This window comes from Nelumbo lutea, chromosome 2 (assembly GCF_056320005.1).
Source record: "Nelumbo lutea isolate HS-2025 chromosome 2, American lotus-T2T, whole genome shotgun sequence".
Taxonomy (NCBI): Eukaryota; Viridiplantae; Streptophyta; class Magnoliopsida; order Proteales; family Nelumbonaceae; genus Nelumbo; species Nelumbo lutea.
Genome location: NC_142685.1, coordinates 4,445,708 through 4,460,788, shown reverse-complemented (window position 1 = coordinate 4,460,788; position 15,081 = coordinate 4,445,708). Strand labels below are relative to the sequence as shown.

Sequence of the window (15,081 nt, the reverse complement as noted above, 5' to 3'; positions counted from 1 at the left end):
GAGCAGATCCCAATTCGCAAGAGGAGGAGACAATCAGACAACGCGTTTGACTGTTTTGACTTTTTGAGAGAGAGTGAAGGTTCGTTTAAAAGGGCAAAATAACCTTAGATCCACGTGCGACAAAGTGTACCGTGCAGATACCATTCCCTGAAAAGAGAAGGCATCCACGTAGATGCTCTAATATAATATAGAAATATCTAGAGCTCGTACGATACGACACTTCTTATATTGATCGTGAAGGCGCCTTTGATTTACACAGATAGCATGAGAAGTGTTAATCTATTTTTCTAATTATTGTCAACCGTTCTTTATTTTTGATTAGACACGAGAGAGAGAGAGAGAGGGAAGACAAATGTCTAAACTCATTTCATTATGCAAATGACATTCCAGTATGAAGCAAAAAGTTCCCGCAATAATTGTGATTTGAACTCTCAACTATCTATAACGCTTATGGCTCCAAATATTGTAAAGCTGTTGCATGTTTGGTATCCTAAAATAAACCAAAAATCTATTGCAAAGCTGTTACTTTCTCACTTCAGTGAAGAAGGCTTCACCTTCTTAGAACTTGAGAGTAATTTTCAGAATCCAAAAATCTATTCAAATGTTTAACATATTGACCGCCTAACCTCTTTGAAGTAAAATTTTCAGAGTTCACACATCAATTCAATACTAATTAATGAATGCAACCTCAAAGCTAGTGACATCGTGACAAACTCTGTATATACCTGATCGAATATAGTACCATCAACCAACGGAGGGCTGGCTCGTTGGGGTGTTAGCCGGATTATTCCAGCATTGACGTGGAATCAAATCCCGTAATCAACCAGTGTAGGGTTGAACCGTCATTCTCAAAAAAAAATTCATAAACAGATTAAATAATCTGAATGACAGCCCCATAGTCTACTAGTAACCTCCCTATAAACAGCATCCTGCCCTTGAATTTGACATTAATTCACTGTGGAGCTACAAAATCCTGACCTGGACTGATCAATCATTCTCCCATCATAAATCCACAAAGACCAAGTAGTAATGATTATAAATTATAATCGAATTCAGGACTTTTTGTTGCTCATGGATTTCAGGACTAGTAACGCCTTTGAGTATATATACAAGACACACTATTTCATTCATATGAGTTGTTAGCTGCCCCATAGTACTTGCATTAAAATAAAAAAATAATAATATGTTGGACGACTGATTACATGACTTGTTATTATGAAGCTTCTCTGGAATAGGTGGAGACAAGGCTAAAAATATCAACACAATATGATTGATACATATCGTATCATACTGGTATCCAAGATCGCTAACAAGTGGTGCTCATAGAACAGATCACATTGTATTGCCATGCATTCTCCTCCTGCCCCTAAGGTTGGATCTATGTATTTTGGTGTTTCTACTGCAAAAATTTGGTGATTTATGGTTGGGTTTGTGATATTTTAGGCTTCTATAACTATTAGTAGATCTAGGGATTTTCACAAAAGAAAAAAAGATCCAAAAATTACAAGAATAATTTATTTTGAATGTTAATGATTTCTATTAGTATCTTTCATAAAAATATTTCTGTTAGTAATTTATTAAACTTGTTGATTCATCAATAAATTATGTCAAAATGATATTTTTATTATTTTTTTCGCAATAAGTATGTAATAAAATAATTACATTAGTATTTAGTGACTACTAATTGAAAATTCTGAATTACATATTATATGTATCTTGAAAATTCTGATGGACCAAGACCTAGTGCTTTCAATTAGACTCCGATTGGCCTCAAACCTGCCCAAGTTGCATCTCTATCTTGGACCGTCAATCTCTAGAATTTCTAGGATTTCTCAAGGCTCTGATGCTGGAACGAAAGAATCCAGTGAAATGGTGCTTGCTAGTTGCAAATTGCAATACACACCGACTTGTGAAGCATCATATTCATACCATACCATACCTTAGATAAAAAATCCCAATCCAGCACTTTTATAAACTCGTGAATTCAAACCATCTGACCTTGACACTTTACACATGTACACCAAATATAGCAAACCTGTTATCAAAGGAAACCTGACCTGCCGAAGCTTAGAAAGTTGGTAAATGATAAACTTGGAAACTGGAAGTTATTGGTCATAACATGAGGCTGGACCAATAGGAGGGCTTCGAGCATACTCATTCGTGACTGGCGCTGCTGGAACTCCACGTCTATTCAGCAAACATCTGAAGTAGTGCAGCCTTGGTAATACAGTCAAACTTGTATTTCCCGCAGATGTGGCCTCCCTCCTGCTCCACAGGCGCTCTACAGGGAAAAAGATGCAGGGGTGAATGTCATGTAAGACAAAAAGTGAGACAATATATTATATAAAAGGTTCCTCTTTGAGGATAAGTGTCAACATTGAACCCACTCTAGAAACAAGAATGATTTACATCAGACGTTGCTGACCCCATAAGGTTAGGATAAGGCTTGGTAATGATGGTGATATTTGCTGACCCCATAAAGTCAGATTGTACATCAGATGTTCAATAGGTTTGTAGAATAAATAAAAAAATGAAAATGCTAGTATGTGTGAATACTGTTCACATGAGCCACACAACCCCCTGTACCGCATGCATGTCACTTCATGATCCCAGGTCCCACGTCATGACCTCAGCTCCCATGAAATGAGGGGCCAAGGTTTTCCTATACAGTGTGTTCTCACCAGCTAGTAGTTTCCACTTAAAAAAAAGAAGAAAAAAGGATAGCATACCCTAGAAGTCGGCATTTAAATTTAAATCATCTACTATAATTAGGGCCCATTAGGGAGGGTTTCAGTGTTTATTGAGCTGCTTTGCCTGGGACGCTTCAGAGAAGCTACCAAAACAAGCTTCACCAGAACGTAAATTTCTTGGCTCAATTACAGCATTTCGTGGCTTTCCGGGGTTTTCACCAAACATAGCTTCATGACATTCTGTGTCAGGCCTACTTTGCAACACTATAAGCGGCTTCATGAAAACCCTCCCAAACGGGCATTTAGTCAGTACCTAATGGCTAAAGGAATCTGCACCTTTAAAAATGTCTGGAGTCCGTAACCAAACAAAACAATCAAAGCTACTATTTGCATTCACTAATTATTGAACAAAAGAATCTGTCCTATTTATAGACTCATAGGATGAAATATTTGCTCGTTAAAAGAGAATGTTAGCCTTCAAATTAGAAGCACCATATTTCCTAGGCAAATTCTACAGTGAATGGGTCCTACGGTGATGGGAAAAACTGAGCCACACAACCCATGAATTGGTAAGCTTGCCCACTTGTGACCTTAGCTCCCATGAATTTAGAGGCTGGGATTTTCCTTAAACATAAAGTGACCACTGTCGTAGAGCCCTATTTTCTAAGATTTCCTTATCTTAACAGCAGACATTCTCTACATATGACAATAACAATAAATAAAAAAATATGTAATAATAACTTTTAGAGGATTTATTAGCAAATGCCAGAAGGAGATCCAACACCCAAAAAAAACTAGTGAATGAGGGGCAGCTGATTGAGGAGGAAGACAAGATAAAGGACACCATAGAAATTTCAACGAAAATTTTATATCGATCCCCACAAACAGGACGAAGCTAGATGGTTTACATGTTCAGATGTTGCCAGAGCATCAAGTGGCTAATCTAGAGAAAACTTTTATCAGAAGAGGTTAAAAAGACAGTAGAGGAGCTGGAAGGGGAGAAAGCACTGGGACCTGATGGATTTACCATCAAGTTCTATAAGAAATACTAGGATATTGTTAAACAGGACTTTCTTAATGTAACGAAGGAATTTCATGATTTATGGAGCAGTTGAAATGAAACATTTTAGACCCATCAGCTTGATCAGAAGCATTTACAAGATTTTGGCCAAGGTGCTAGTTACAAGGCTAAGGAAAGTGATAAATAACATTATGGCATTATATCAGTTTTCCTAGGTGCTTTTGTCCACAACAAATACATACACGATGGAGTCCTCATAGCGAATGAGTTCATCTCATTGACTCAAGAAGTGTCGTGATGGGGGGATTCCATGATGGCAAGAATGAATTTTGGGCAAAAGATGGAGGATTGGATAAAAGTATGTTTTACTACTCCAAGCTTTTCAATTCTTATTAACAGTCTGACTAGATGTAAATCAGTCCTCAAATATTAGGTGTAAATTTGAAGATTAGAAGAAAAAGGAAGAAGAGAAGTAAGAGCAGTAACACAAGAGAAGAAGATGGCGAAAAGAGAAGGAAGAAGAAGAAGAATCAAATTATCTTCCCTTTCTCCTTTAATCCTTTTTTTATTAAGAATTAAAGTTAGAGTAATGACAAGTATGCCCTTAAGTGGGCGGCCAGCTAGGCAGTAACATAAAGAGATTAAACAAAAAGAAATAACAGGCTCATTAGCCAACAATAAAAGAAAAGATATTACAAGAGAAGATACTAGGACCCATTCGGCCCAGTCTCTTTACACTCCCCCTCAAGCTGAGCATAGATGTCAATCATGCCCAGCTTGCTTATATAGTGTCATTTTCCCTCTTGGAACTCCCTTGGTCAAGATATCATCCAATTGCTCGTTTGATGTGATGAATGGCAAACAAATTTCTCCTGAGGAAACTCTTTCCCTTATAAAATGTCTATCAACCTCATTGTGCTTAGTTCTGTCATGTTGAACAAGATTATGTGCAATGTTGATAGCTGCTTGGTTGTCACAGTAAAGCATCATTGGCTTCTCGTAGTCAACCCCCAATTCTTCTAGAAGGGATCGTAGCCACAGTAATTCTGACACACCATGTGCCATTGCCCTGTATTCTGCTTCAGCAGAGGATCTAGCAACTACAGACTGTTTCTTACTCCTCCATGACACAATGTTCCCAGCGACCAGAGCACAATAACTTGAGGTGGATCTCCTATCATCAATACATCCTGCCCAATCAGCATCAGTGAAAGCTTCCGGCTTCATGTGTCCATGTTTAGCAAACAGAATACCTTTCCCTAGAGTACCTTTCAAGTAACACAGAACCCTTTCTGCAACAGCTAAATGAGCATCTCTGTGAGAATGCATAAATTGACTAATAACACTTACTGCATGGGAAATATCTGGCCGAGTCATGCAAAGATAATAACAACTTCCCAAGCAGTCTTTGAAACACCCCCTTATCAGATAAAAGCTCACCATCTGTAGCAGAAAGCTTATGATTAGGATCAATAGGAGTGGAAGTTGGTTTAGCTCCAAGTTTACCAGTCTCAGCAAGGAGGTCAAGGACATATTTACGCTGAGAAATGAAGATACCATCCTTAGATCTAGCAACTTCAATGCCCAAAAAATACCGAAGATCTCCCAAATCCTTGATCTCAAATTCAGAGTTGAGAAACATTATTAGTTTACTGACCTCTTGAGTGTCATTACCCGTGACCACAATATCATCAACATAAACTATCAAAAAGGTCACCAAAGAGCCATTTCTCTTCAAAATCAGAGTATGATCAGATTGAGTTTGTGTGTAGCCAAAGGAGACAAAAGCAGCCCTAAACCTCTCAAACCAAGCCCAAGGAGACTGTTTGAGACCATAAATAGATTTCTGCAGTTTACACACCTTGCCTTGCATTTCCTTCCCATACACCCTTGGAGGCAAAGACATATAGACCTCTTCATGCAGGTCTCCATTCAAGAAGGCATTTTTAACATCAAACTGGTGTAGGGGCCAGTCAAAAGTAGCGGCTAGAGATAACAAAACCCTGACTGAGGTCATCTTAGCGACAAGAGCAAATGTCTCAAGATAGTCAATGCCATACATTTGAGTGTAGCCCTTAGCAACCAGCCTAGCCTTAAACCTCTCAATAGAGACATCAGAGTGATATTTAATGGTAAACACCCATTTACAACCCACTGGTTCCTTCCCTTCAGGCAAGTCAACAATATTCCAGGTATGGTTCTTATGCAAAGCATCCAATTCAGCCATCATAGCACCCCTCCATTCAGGTTGAGATAAGGCTTCCGGTACGGACCTGGGTATCACATGGGAAGAAACAAATGCAAGAAAAGAGTAGTAGGAAGGAGAGAGAAGGTTGTAAGACAGGTGTTTGGAGATACAATGGGTTGTACACTTCCGCTTGCCCTTGCGGAGAGCAATAGGAAGGTCAAGGTCTGGGAAAGCTGTAGATGGGTCAGAAGAAGGCTGACCTGGTACCTCAGTAATGATGGGAGGAGCAAGAGGCTCTTCTGTAGGAGTGGAAACAACCTGCCCATGTTTGAATCTCTGCCTTTGGTACTTTGGAGAACAGAAGGATGAGGAATTATAGGAGAATGAGGTGGAGGAGGAGGAGGAGGAATAGGAATATCGGAGGTAGGTCCAGTGGGAGAAGTAGACACCTCATGATAGGACTCAAGAGGAATGGAAAGAAAGATAGCTGGAGACATAGCAAAGGGCTCTTCAGATTTCTCCCCCTCAGGAGAAATGCTAAAGAAAAGAGTCAACTCAGCAAAGGTGACATCCCGAGATACAAAGCGGGTGCCACGAACTGGATCAAAACAGCAATATTCCTTCTGTGTGGAAGCATATCCTAGAAAAACACATTTATGAGCCTTAGGTTCAAACTTGTGCCTTTGATGACTGTGAATATGCACATAGCAAGTGCACCCAAAAACACGGAGAGGAAGAGAAAAATATCATCATCCGGGAAGAGAAGGCTAAAGGGGGTTTTGAAGTCAAGGAACATGGGATGCAAACAAGAGGGATCTGGCAACTTCAACCACATGTCTGTTCTTCCTTTCCGCCACCCCGTTTTGTTGTGGAGTGTAGGAACAAGAACTTCGATGAATAGCCCCAAAAGTTTCAAGATAGGTGGAGAGGGTTCTCTCAAAATACTCCTTAGCATTATCAGAACAGAATATTTTGATATGAGTGTTAAACTGGGTGAGGATGAGTTCATGAATTTTTTGCACAATAGTTGATACTTCATCCCTGGATTTCATGAGATAAATCTAAGTGTAACGAGAGTAGTCATCAATAAAAAAGGATAAAGTACTTGTAACCCCCCATAGTTGGCAAATGATATGGCCCCCACACGTCAGAATGAACAATATGAAAAGGAGAAAGAGATCTTTTATTGCTTACTGAATAAGAATGTCTACAATACTTTGCCAGTTCACACGACTCACAATGAAAACTCAATAAAGACACTCCCTTAAACATATCTGGAAACAAATGACTCAAAGCAGAAAATGACAAATGACCAAACCAAAAGTGACATAACAAGACTTTGTTAACAGACTCTGACAAAACTGACTCTAAGGCAACTCCATGAGGTGGTCCCAAAGCTCGATCCGATGTGTCCAGCAAGTATATTCCGTTCGCCTCATAGCCACTCCGAATCATCCTCTGAGATTGCAGGTCCTGAAAAACACAATGAGTGGGAAAAAAAGTTATGTTGCAATTCATGGATTTAGTTAAGCTTCTAACAGATAAAAGGTTTGTGTTAAGTTTAGGGACATGAAGGACAAAGGATAAATAAAGGGTGTCAGAGGTCTTTATATCTCCTTTACCAGAGATGGGAGCAAGAGACCCATCAGCAAGGGATATTTTCTCTTTGCCAGAGAGAAGGTGGTATGAGCGGAAGAAATTAGACAGGCTGGTCATATGGTTTGATGCATCGGAATCAATAATCCAAGGGATTTTATGATTACCTGAAACTGAAGCATGATTTGCAGAAGCACGAATACCTGAGTGAGCAAATGCTGATGAAGATGATGTGTTGTTGCTGGAAGAGTGAGATGAAGAAACAGTAGCTTCCAAGTGATTTAGTAGCATCCCATACTTTTCAAAATCTGCCTTCATTGCTGCCAACTGCTCAATGGTTGATTTCTCTTCACTCTCCTTATTTTCCTCCTTCAGGTACTGTAGCAACATTAGCTGCCTTAGGCTTTCCTACCTGACTGCCCTTCTTAGAGCTGTTGTTATTCTTAAACCTATCAAGAAGAAGCTCAGGATGAAGCTTCCAGCAAGTGTCCTTTGTATGCCTTGGTTTCTTGCAATATTCACATATCTGCTCCTTTTTCTCAATAGGACCCTTTGGCTTTATTCCAACATGTGCAAAGTGTTCTGTAGGTGGACCCTGCAATTGAACCTGCCGCCTACTCTCCTCACCGTTTATCATAACATATGCCCGAGAAAGAGTAGCCTCATCTTTGGCCAGGATATTTTGCCTAATGATGTCAAACTCAGGGTTGAGTCCAGTGAAAAATTCAAACACCCTATTTCTCTCCACCAACTTCCTATACATTTCAACATCATTCTTACTCTCCCATATAACTGTCTCCATAACATCAATTTCTTGCCAATAGGGATTTCAGTATAGAGTAGTAGATTGCTACACCCTTCTCCCATTGTCTTAGGTTCTTCACATCACTTTTCAACTTATAGACTCTGGCTACATTCAACTTCTGTGAATAGGTCTCAGTAACACTGTCCCATATCTCCTTAGCCAAAGACATCCAGAGATAATGCTGACTTATATGAGGTTGCATAGAATTGACCAACCATCCTATGACAGTATAGTTTTCTTGCATCAATTTCTCAAATTCAAGGTTTGTCTCTTCGGGTTTCACTTTACTACCTGTGAGATACCCGAGTTTTCCTCTACTACAAACATAAATTCTTATAGATTGTGCCAAGCAAGATAATTTGTCCCATCTAGCTTGATTGTGGTTACACCAGTCAAAACGGAATCTACCGAACCAAGGCCTGAAACCGACACTTGCTTGAACTCACTTCCGTATGGCTCCATTAATCAAACGAAAAATCAAAGAACCAGAAATTTTGTCTATATAAACTTACTTGAAGTCAAACCAAAACCCATATGCTTGAAAACTAGGGTTTTACTCCATCCAGCTGTTGGGGAGGAAGAGAGAAGATGCAGCCGCTCCTACCAAAACTTCCCAATCTCTTCCAAAATAGAACCACCCTCCTTTAGGAGTCATAAGACACCTCCCAAGCATAGAGCGCCACACCCAAAGCTTCACCTTTACCTATACCTTCGAAAATCTCTAATCGGCTAGGGTTTTGGGCAACAACAGAACAACACTGCTTCTTGGCAATATCCAACCAGATTTAAACTCTCCAAACCCTCTACCAACTAGGCCAGAGATCCTCTGAACTATAGAGAACCTATCTCTCCATACACTCTCTAAATCTAAGGGTGTATGGAAAAGAAGAAGAAAGAAAAAAAAGGAAGAAACAGACCTGCTCTGATACCAAGATGTAAAGCAGTCATCAAATATTAGGTGTAAATTTGAAGATTAGAAGAAAAAGGAAGAAAAGAAATAAGAGCAGCAACACAAGAGAAGAAGATGGCGAAAAGAGAAGGAAGAAGAAGAAGAAGAATCGAATTATCTTCCCTTTCTCCACTAATCCCTTTTTTTTTATTAAGAATTAAAGTTAGAGTAATGACAAGTATGCCCTTAAGTGGGCGGCCAACTAGGCTGTAACATAGAGAGATTAAACAAAAGAAATAACAGGCCCATTAAGAGAGGCCCATTAGCCAACAATAAAAGAAAATATATTACAAGAGAAGATACTAGGACCCATTCGGCCCAGTCTCTTTACACGGCTCAAGGGAATTTTAAAAGTTCAAGAGGATTGAAACAAGGGGACCCACTGTTTCCTCTTCTTTTCTGAATGGTGATAGAGGGTTTAAGTAAGATGACAGCTAGAGCTTCAGAGATGGGTTTCTTGGAAGGCTTTGACGCAAGTAGCAATGGCTCAAAGGTGGAAATCCTACAGTTTGCAGATGATGCTTATGCGACACATTCGAATCAGGTTTTCAGTCTAAGATGCTTATTATGCTGGTTCAAACTTCAAAGTAGTATCAAGTTTGAAAGTAAATCTGGTCAAGAATGAGATGATGGAAGTGGAGGAAGTTTCAAATGTGGTAGAATTGGCTGAGATCTTGGGCTCCAAGGTTAAAAGTACTTACCACTGGGGGAGAGTTTCAATGGTGGTAGAATTGGCAGTGAGGGAAGTTTCAAATGTATTTGGGCTTGCTTACCACTGGGGGAAAAGTGCACTTCTAAAAGTCTATGGAACCCAATTTTAGAAAGGCTAGACAGAATTGGCATCTTGCTTGTGACCCTCCAATAAATGACAAACATGTTAATAATCAAATTAAAACCAAATCACCTTGTGAGTGCATGCCTAGGTGATTTGGTTTCGATTAGTCCACATGGTCACAACACTTTTTTGAGCCCTTCAATAAAACATAAACATTTTGTCAATCATATTAAAGATGGACTTGTCCAGTGAGTGCATGCTTATTGTTGCTACCCCAAGTGATGCACGAACTATCCACTATCATATGATGAAATGGAGGCTCCCTCTAGGATCCATTACCTTACTAGGAATATAAAAAATACAAAGGTAGGCTAACATGTGGAGCAATGAGTTCGTTCACATAATCGTAATACTTTCTTGTAGCCTCTATAAAAAGCTAGATATCATATAAGTCAAGGGATAAACCAAATCACCTAGTGAATGCATGCTTGGGTGATTTGTTTTTCATAAGTTCATGGTCATAAGAATTGCTTGTGACCACTCAATAAAACACAAATGCTAACTTAATTGCCAAAATATTTTTATTTACATGATGCTCTTGAATACTTTTATATTCATAACATTCTGAGATTATATAAATAAAACAGGCACTATTAAATTAAATTATTCAGTTTGAGTTAAAATACTAGTGTCCTTTTATTTGGTAGGGTTCAATTAAGATGTATATCGTTTTGAATCCTCAAAGGCTTCAAAACCTGAACTAATAAGCATGGAAGAATTCAAATTTTGTCACAATCTCTATTTTCTTCCTAGGACAAAGTTCGAGGCTCAGCTCCTCTGTTTTCTAAGATTTCTTTTTGTTTCTTCCATTTTTTCATGAATATGTTGATTCTCTATGCTTTAAATGAAGTTTATACATTTTCTTTATGAAGACTATAGACATTTAATAGTGAGATACGATTGTTGCTTGCCATGGAACCTAGGGAAGTACCCTAGGCTTCATGGCTTTTATTCAAAAAGAAAACCCATTGGCTAGGCAACTAGACGAAAGGCACCCCCTATCACCTAGCCTCACCATGGCACCTTGAAAACTATGCGACCTTGTTTTACACAAACATGTTGAAACATGATAGCTGGCCCATTATGAAACCAGTAGTCGATCAAGACTACAATCAGTCTTGAATTCAAAAGCAAAAGAAAGATTTCAGAAGAAAAGAAGAAGAAGAGAGGGAGAAAAGAAGAAGCACACAAAGGGTTTTTAGAAAAGAGAGAGAGGGTCAATCATAATGATCTGCCGACCCACTCTTAATATTTATATATGTTGACTAATTGTAAAAGGGCTTAATTGCCCTTATTGCTTACATGGCAAATAAACTAATAAAAAAGCTGAAATAACAAGCTGTAACAACAAACTGAAATAACTACCAACTAACACTGACACAACTAACAAAAAAACATATGCTATGCTGCCATACGAACACAGTGGGGTCCACATCAGTGTTCTCTACACTCCCCCTCAAGTTGGGAATAGATATTTGTCATTCCCAACTTACATAGGTCTGCCTCTAATTTCTTCCTTGGAACAGCCTTGGTGAGAAGATCTGCGACATGCATGCTGGAGGTGATATACGGGAGACACACTTCTTGAGACGAAACCCTTTCTTTGACAAAATGCCGATCGACTTCGATATGCTTAGTTCTGTCATCTTGTACCGGATTATGAGCTATATTAATAGCAGTCTGATTATCACAATACAACACTAATGGCTTCTCATAAGCAATACCCAACTCCTCAAATAATGACTTCAGCCATAGGATTTCAACCACACCATTAGCCATAGATCTATATTCAGCTTCAGCACTAGAACGAAACAACACTTTGTTTCTTACTCCTCCAGGAGACAAGGTTACCTCCTACAAATGCACAATATCCTGAGGTAGACCTTTTGTCATCAACACTCCTAGCCCAATCAGCATCTGTATAGACCTCTATCTTCATGTGATCATTATTCTTGAATAATATACCTCTACCTGGACATCTCTTCAAGTATGCTAATTGATGGTGCGCAATCCGGCCGATCCTAACTGTCAACGATCTTGCCTCGGGCTGGAGCACAGGGTGCCTAAAACGGGGGAGAAAGCGAGTAATATCCGGGGAAGAACCCGGTGAGAATGCTCCGAAGCTCAAGTTAGTATTCTCTCAAAGGCAAGATAAAACCAGATGGCACAAAGTTCACATACCGTGTTCTTGGGGGGTAGAGAGCCTTTTATAACCACTTCGTGCACTCACTCCTAAGCTTATGTTAGGTCGGGTATGATTGACTCCGTGCTTCTGCCAGTTCGGGTGTCATCACCTCTGTTGGGGCAGAACCACCACTGCTCTCTTTGTCGGAGCCGTCTCTGTAACTAGAGATGGCGGTGGCAGGTGGCCGTTGAAGTGCGACTGTCAAGCGTCAGATCCCAAGTCAGTCAGGTGCGCCGCCCCTGGGTACGGACTCCTTCGGTGTCAGGTACGGTTGTTCAGTTCGGCGTCCTGGAGGCGAAGTGCTAGAGTGGTGTGCGAGGTGAAGTCTTGAGTTCGGATAGAGGTGTGGCCCGAACTGCCATGGGGCAGGCCAGTTCGGGTTGTTGCCCTTTGTGTTCGTAAGTCTTGGGGCCTAAGGGAGAGCTCGGGCTCCTTACGGGGAGTTCAGGATCCTTGTAGGGAGTTCGGACCGCTGGTTCCTCCTTTCGGAGCTCGCGCATTGGGCGTGCTGTTGTGCCGAGCTGTTGCCTTGCCACGTGTTGAGTGGTTACGAGGTCGAGCCAAATCTTCCTTCATCAATTGCCCCCCACTCCTCGTGCTAAGGGACTTGCCCTGGCGCAGGGAGTTCACGAGGTGGCGGGTGGATTTGTCCCGTACTTCGAACTGGTTTTGACTAATAGCGTGCGCGCTCATACGGATTTTTCTGGGTTTCTCAAGCGCCAAAAAGACGGGAAACGCACCAATCTGTCTATAAGCGCTGACAGACGTGACAGCGCGCGCTTATTTCAAAATTCAAAAAGCGCGCCGCTAGGAGACGTGACAGCGGGCGTCTTCTCAAATTTGAAAAAGCGCTCTGCTGCCGCCTTTAACGTGAGGAGACGTGCGCTGGTGCCCTTTTCAGTTTCAAGAGACGTGCAGCCAGTCACGTCTCAGTCTCAGAAGACGTGCGATCAACACGACTGCGAGCCGTTGGATTTGCTTTGATCAAAACCGTTGATTCTCGGTTACTATGGGGGACCCCAGTCGCTGTCATTATCCTGCGTTTTGATTCTTGAGCTCGCGTCCAAGTTTCAACTCGCGTTCAAGCCTTTAGCTCGCGTTCACGTTCACGTTCCCGTAGTCCGTTTGCTTTTTTTCCGGGTGAGTACTTTCCTGGAATCCTTCTTCTCCTTCCAATGTCTAGCTCGGATAGCTCAGACAGTCTTCAAGGGGGTCAGATGCAGGTTCTATGAACCGAGTTGCATCCCCCGACAGTCCTAGTGAACCTGAGGTAGAACTCGAGGAAGAGTTTGAACCCGTAGGCCGAGTCGCCTCGGGTAGTTTGGCGTCCTCCTCTCGTCGAGGTCAGACGTTAGACAAGTTTGGGCCCTCGACCATGACGCCTGAGGGGCTTCACTCCCTTATTACCCAGTTCAACTTGCCTAGGGAGTACACCTACTTCATACCCTCGGGCAGTTTCCCTTGGGAACACGGTCCTGATGAGATCGTGATATTCTGGGAGCAGCTCATTGCGGGGTTGCGCCTACCTTTCTATCCCCTCATTGTCGAGGTTATGAACCACTTCGGCATTACTGTCGGCCAGCTTCACCCGAACTCTATTTGTAACCTGGTGGGGACAATCTCCCTATTTTGCAAGCAGGTCTCGCCTTTAGACCTGGAGATCTTCTCTTCCATTTTAATGCTTAAGAAGCAAGCGGGTCCCCTTCCCGGGCGTAGGCGGGCATATTACCTGTCTCCTCGCCCGGGTTTTAAGCTTTTACACGAACTTCCCAACAAGGTCCCGGCGTGGAAACGGGACTACTTCGAGGTGCGAAGTGCATTGGGGTAGCCGTTCCAAACCGGGTGGGGGATGGCTGCCCCTGACGTCGGTGTTACGCTTGATAAGGAGACAGAAAAGGGCCTCCGGCGAAGGGACAACAGTTGGTTCAGTAAAGGTTTTTTCAACAGGGAGAGGAAAGGGGATGTTCATGGCGGGAAGGTTTACGGGCGCCACTGTTCGTGGTGCGTTCAGGCTAGGGATCCCATCCACCGGTAGGGGGATGGTGAACTGTCCGACGCACACCACGAGGACTTGAAGTTGTTCCCCGGTGGTGTTCATCTCCGTGCCACGTCCGGCATTGCTGGAGGAAGCCATGAGTGTTGGGCTTTTTTGGAAAAAAGAGGTTATGAGAGTTTTAGAGGGAGGCTTTTAGAAGCGTTCCCACAGACGACGCCAATTGATGGTGCGTAATCTGGCGTAACACCGTCTCCTTATCACGCGTAACACCGGTGTCAAGGGCAGCCATCCCCCACCCGGTTTGGAATGGCCACCCCAATGCACTTTGCACCTCAAAGTAGTCCCGTTTCCACGCCGGGACCTTGTTGGGAAGTTCGTGTAAAAGCTTAAAACCCGGGCGAGGAGACAGGTAATACGCCCGCCTACGCCCGGGAAGGGGACCCGTTTGCTTCTTAAGCATTAAAATGGAAGAGAAGATCTCCAGGTCTAAAGGCAAGACCTGTTTGCAAAATAGGGAGATTGTCCCCACCAAGTTACAAATAGAGTTCGGGTGAAGCTGGCCGACAGTAACGCCGAAGTGGTTCATAACCTCGACAATGAGGGAGTGGAAAGGCAGGCGCAACCCCGCAACGAGCTGCACCCGGAATATCACGATCTCATCAAGACCGTGTTCCCAAGGGAAACTGCCCGAGGGTATGAAGTAGGTGTACTCCCTAGGCAAGTTGAACTAGGTAATAAGGGAGTGAAGCCCCTCAGGCGTCATGGTCGAGGGCCCAAACTTGTCTAACGTCCGACCTCAACGAGAGGACGCCAAAC

General features: G+C 42.0%; 1 protein-coding gene across 2 annotated transcripts in view; it reads right to left on the bottom strand.

The window, feature by feature from the left end:
- Window positions 1-1,907: 1,907 nt before the first annotated feature.
- The window catches only part of HEXO1 (beta-hexosaminidase 1), a 68,152-nt gene continuing 54,978 nt past the window's right edge, over window positions 1,908-15,081 (bottom strand). For both annotated transcript variants that reach the window (XM_088971979.1, XM_088971980.1), the window contains one exon: window positions 1,908-2,281. In XM_088971979.1, coding sequence (XP_088828105.1) covers window positions 2,106-2,281 — 176 coding nt within the window. In that variant the 3' untranslated portion in view covers window positions 1,908-2,105. The remainder of the gene's footprint in view (window positions 2,282-15,081) is intronic.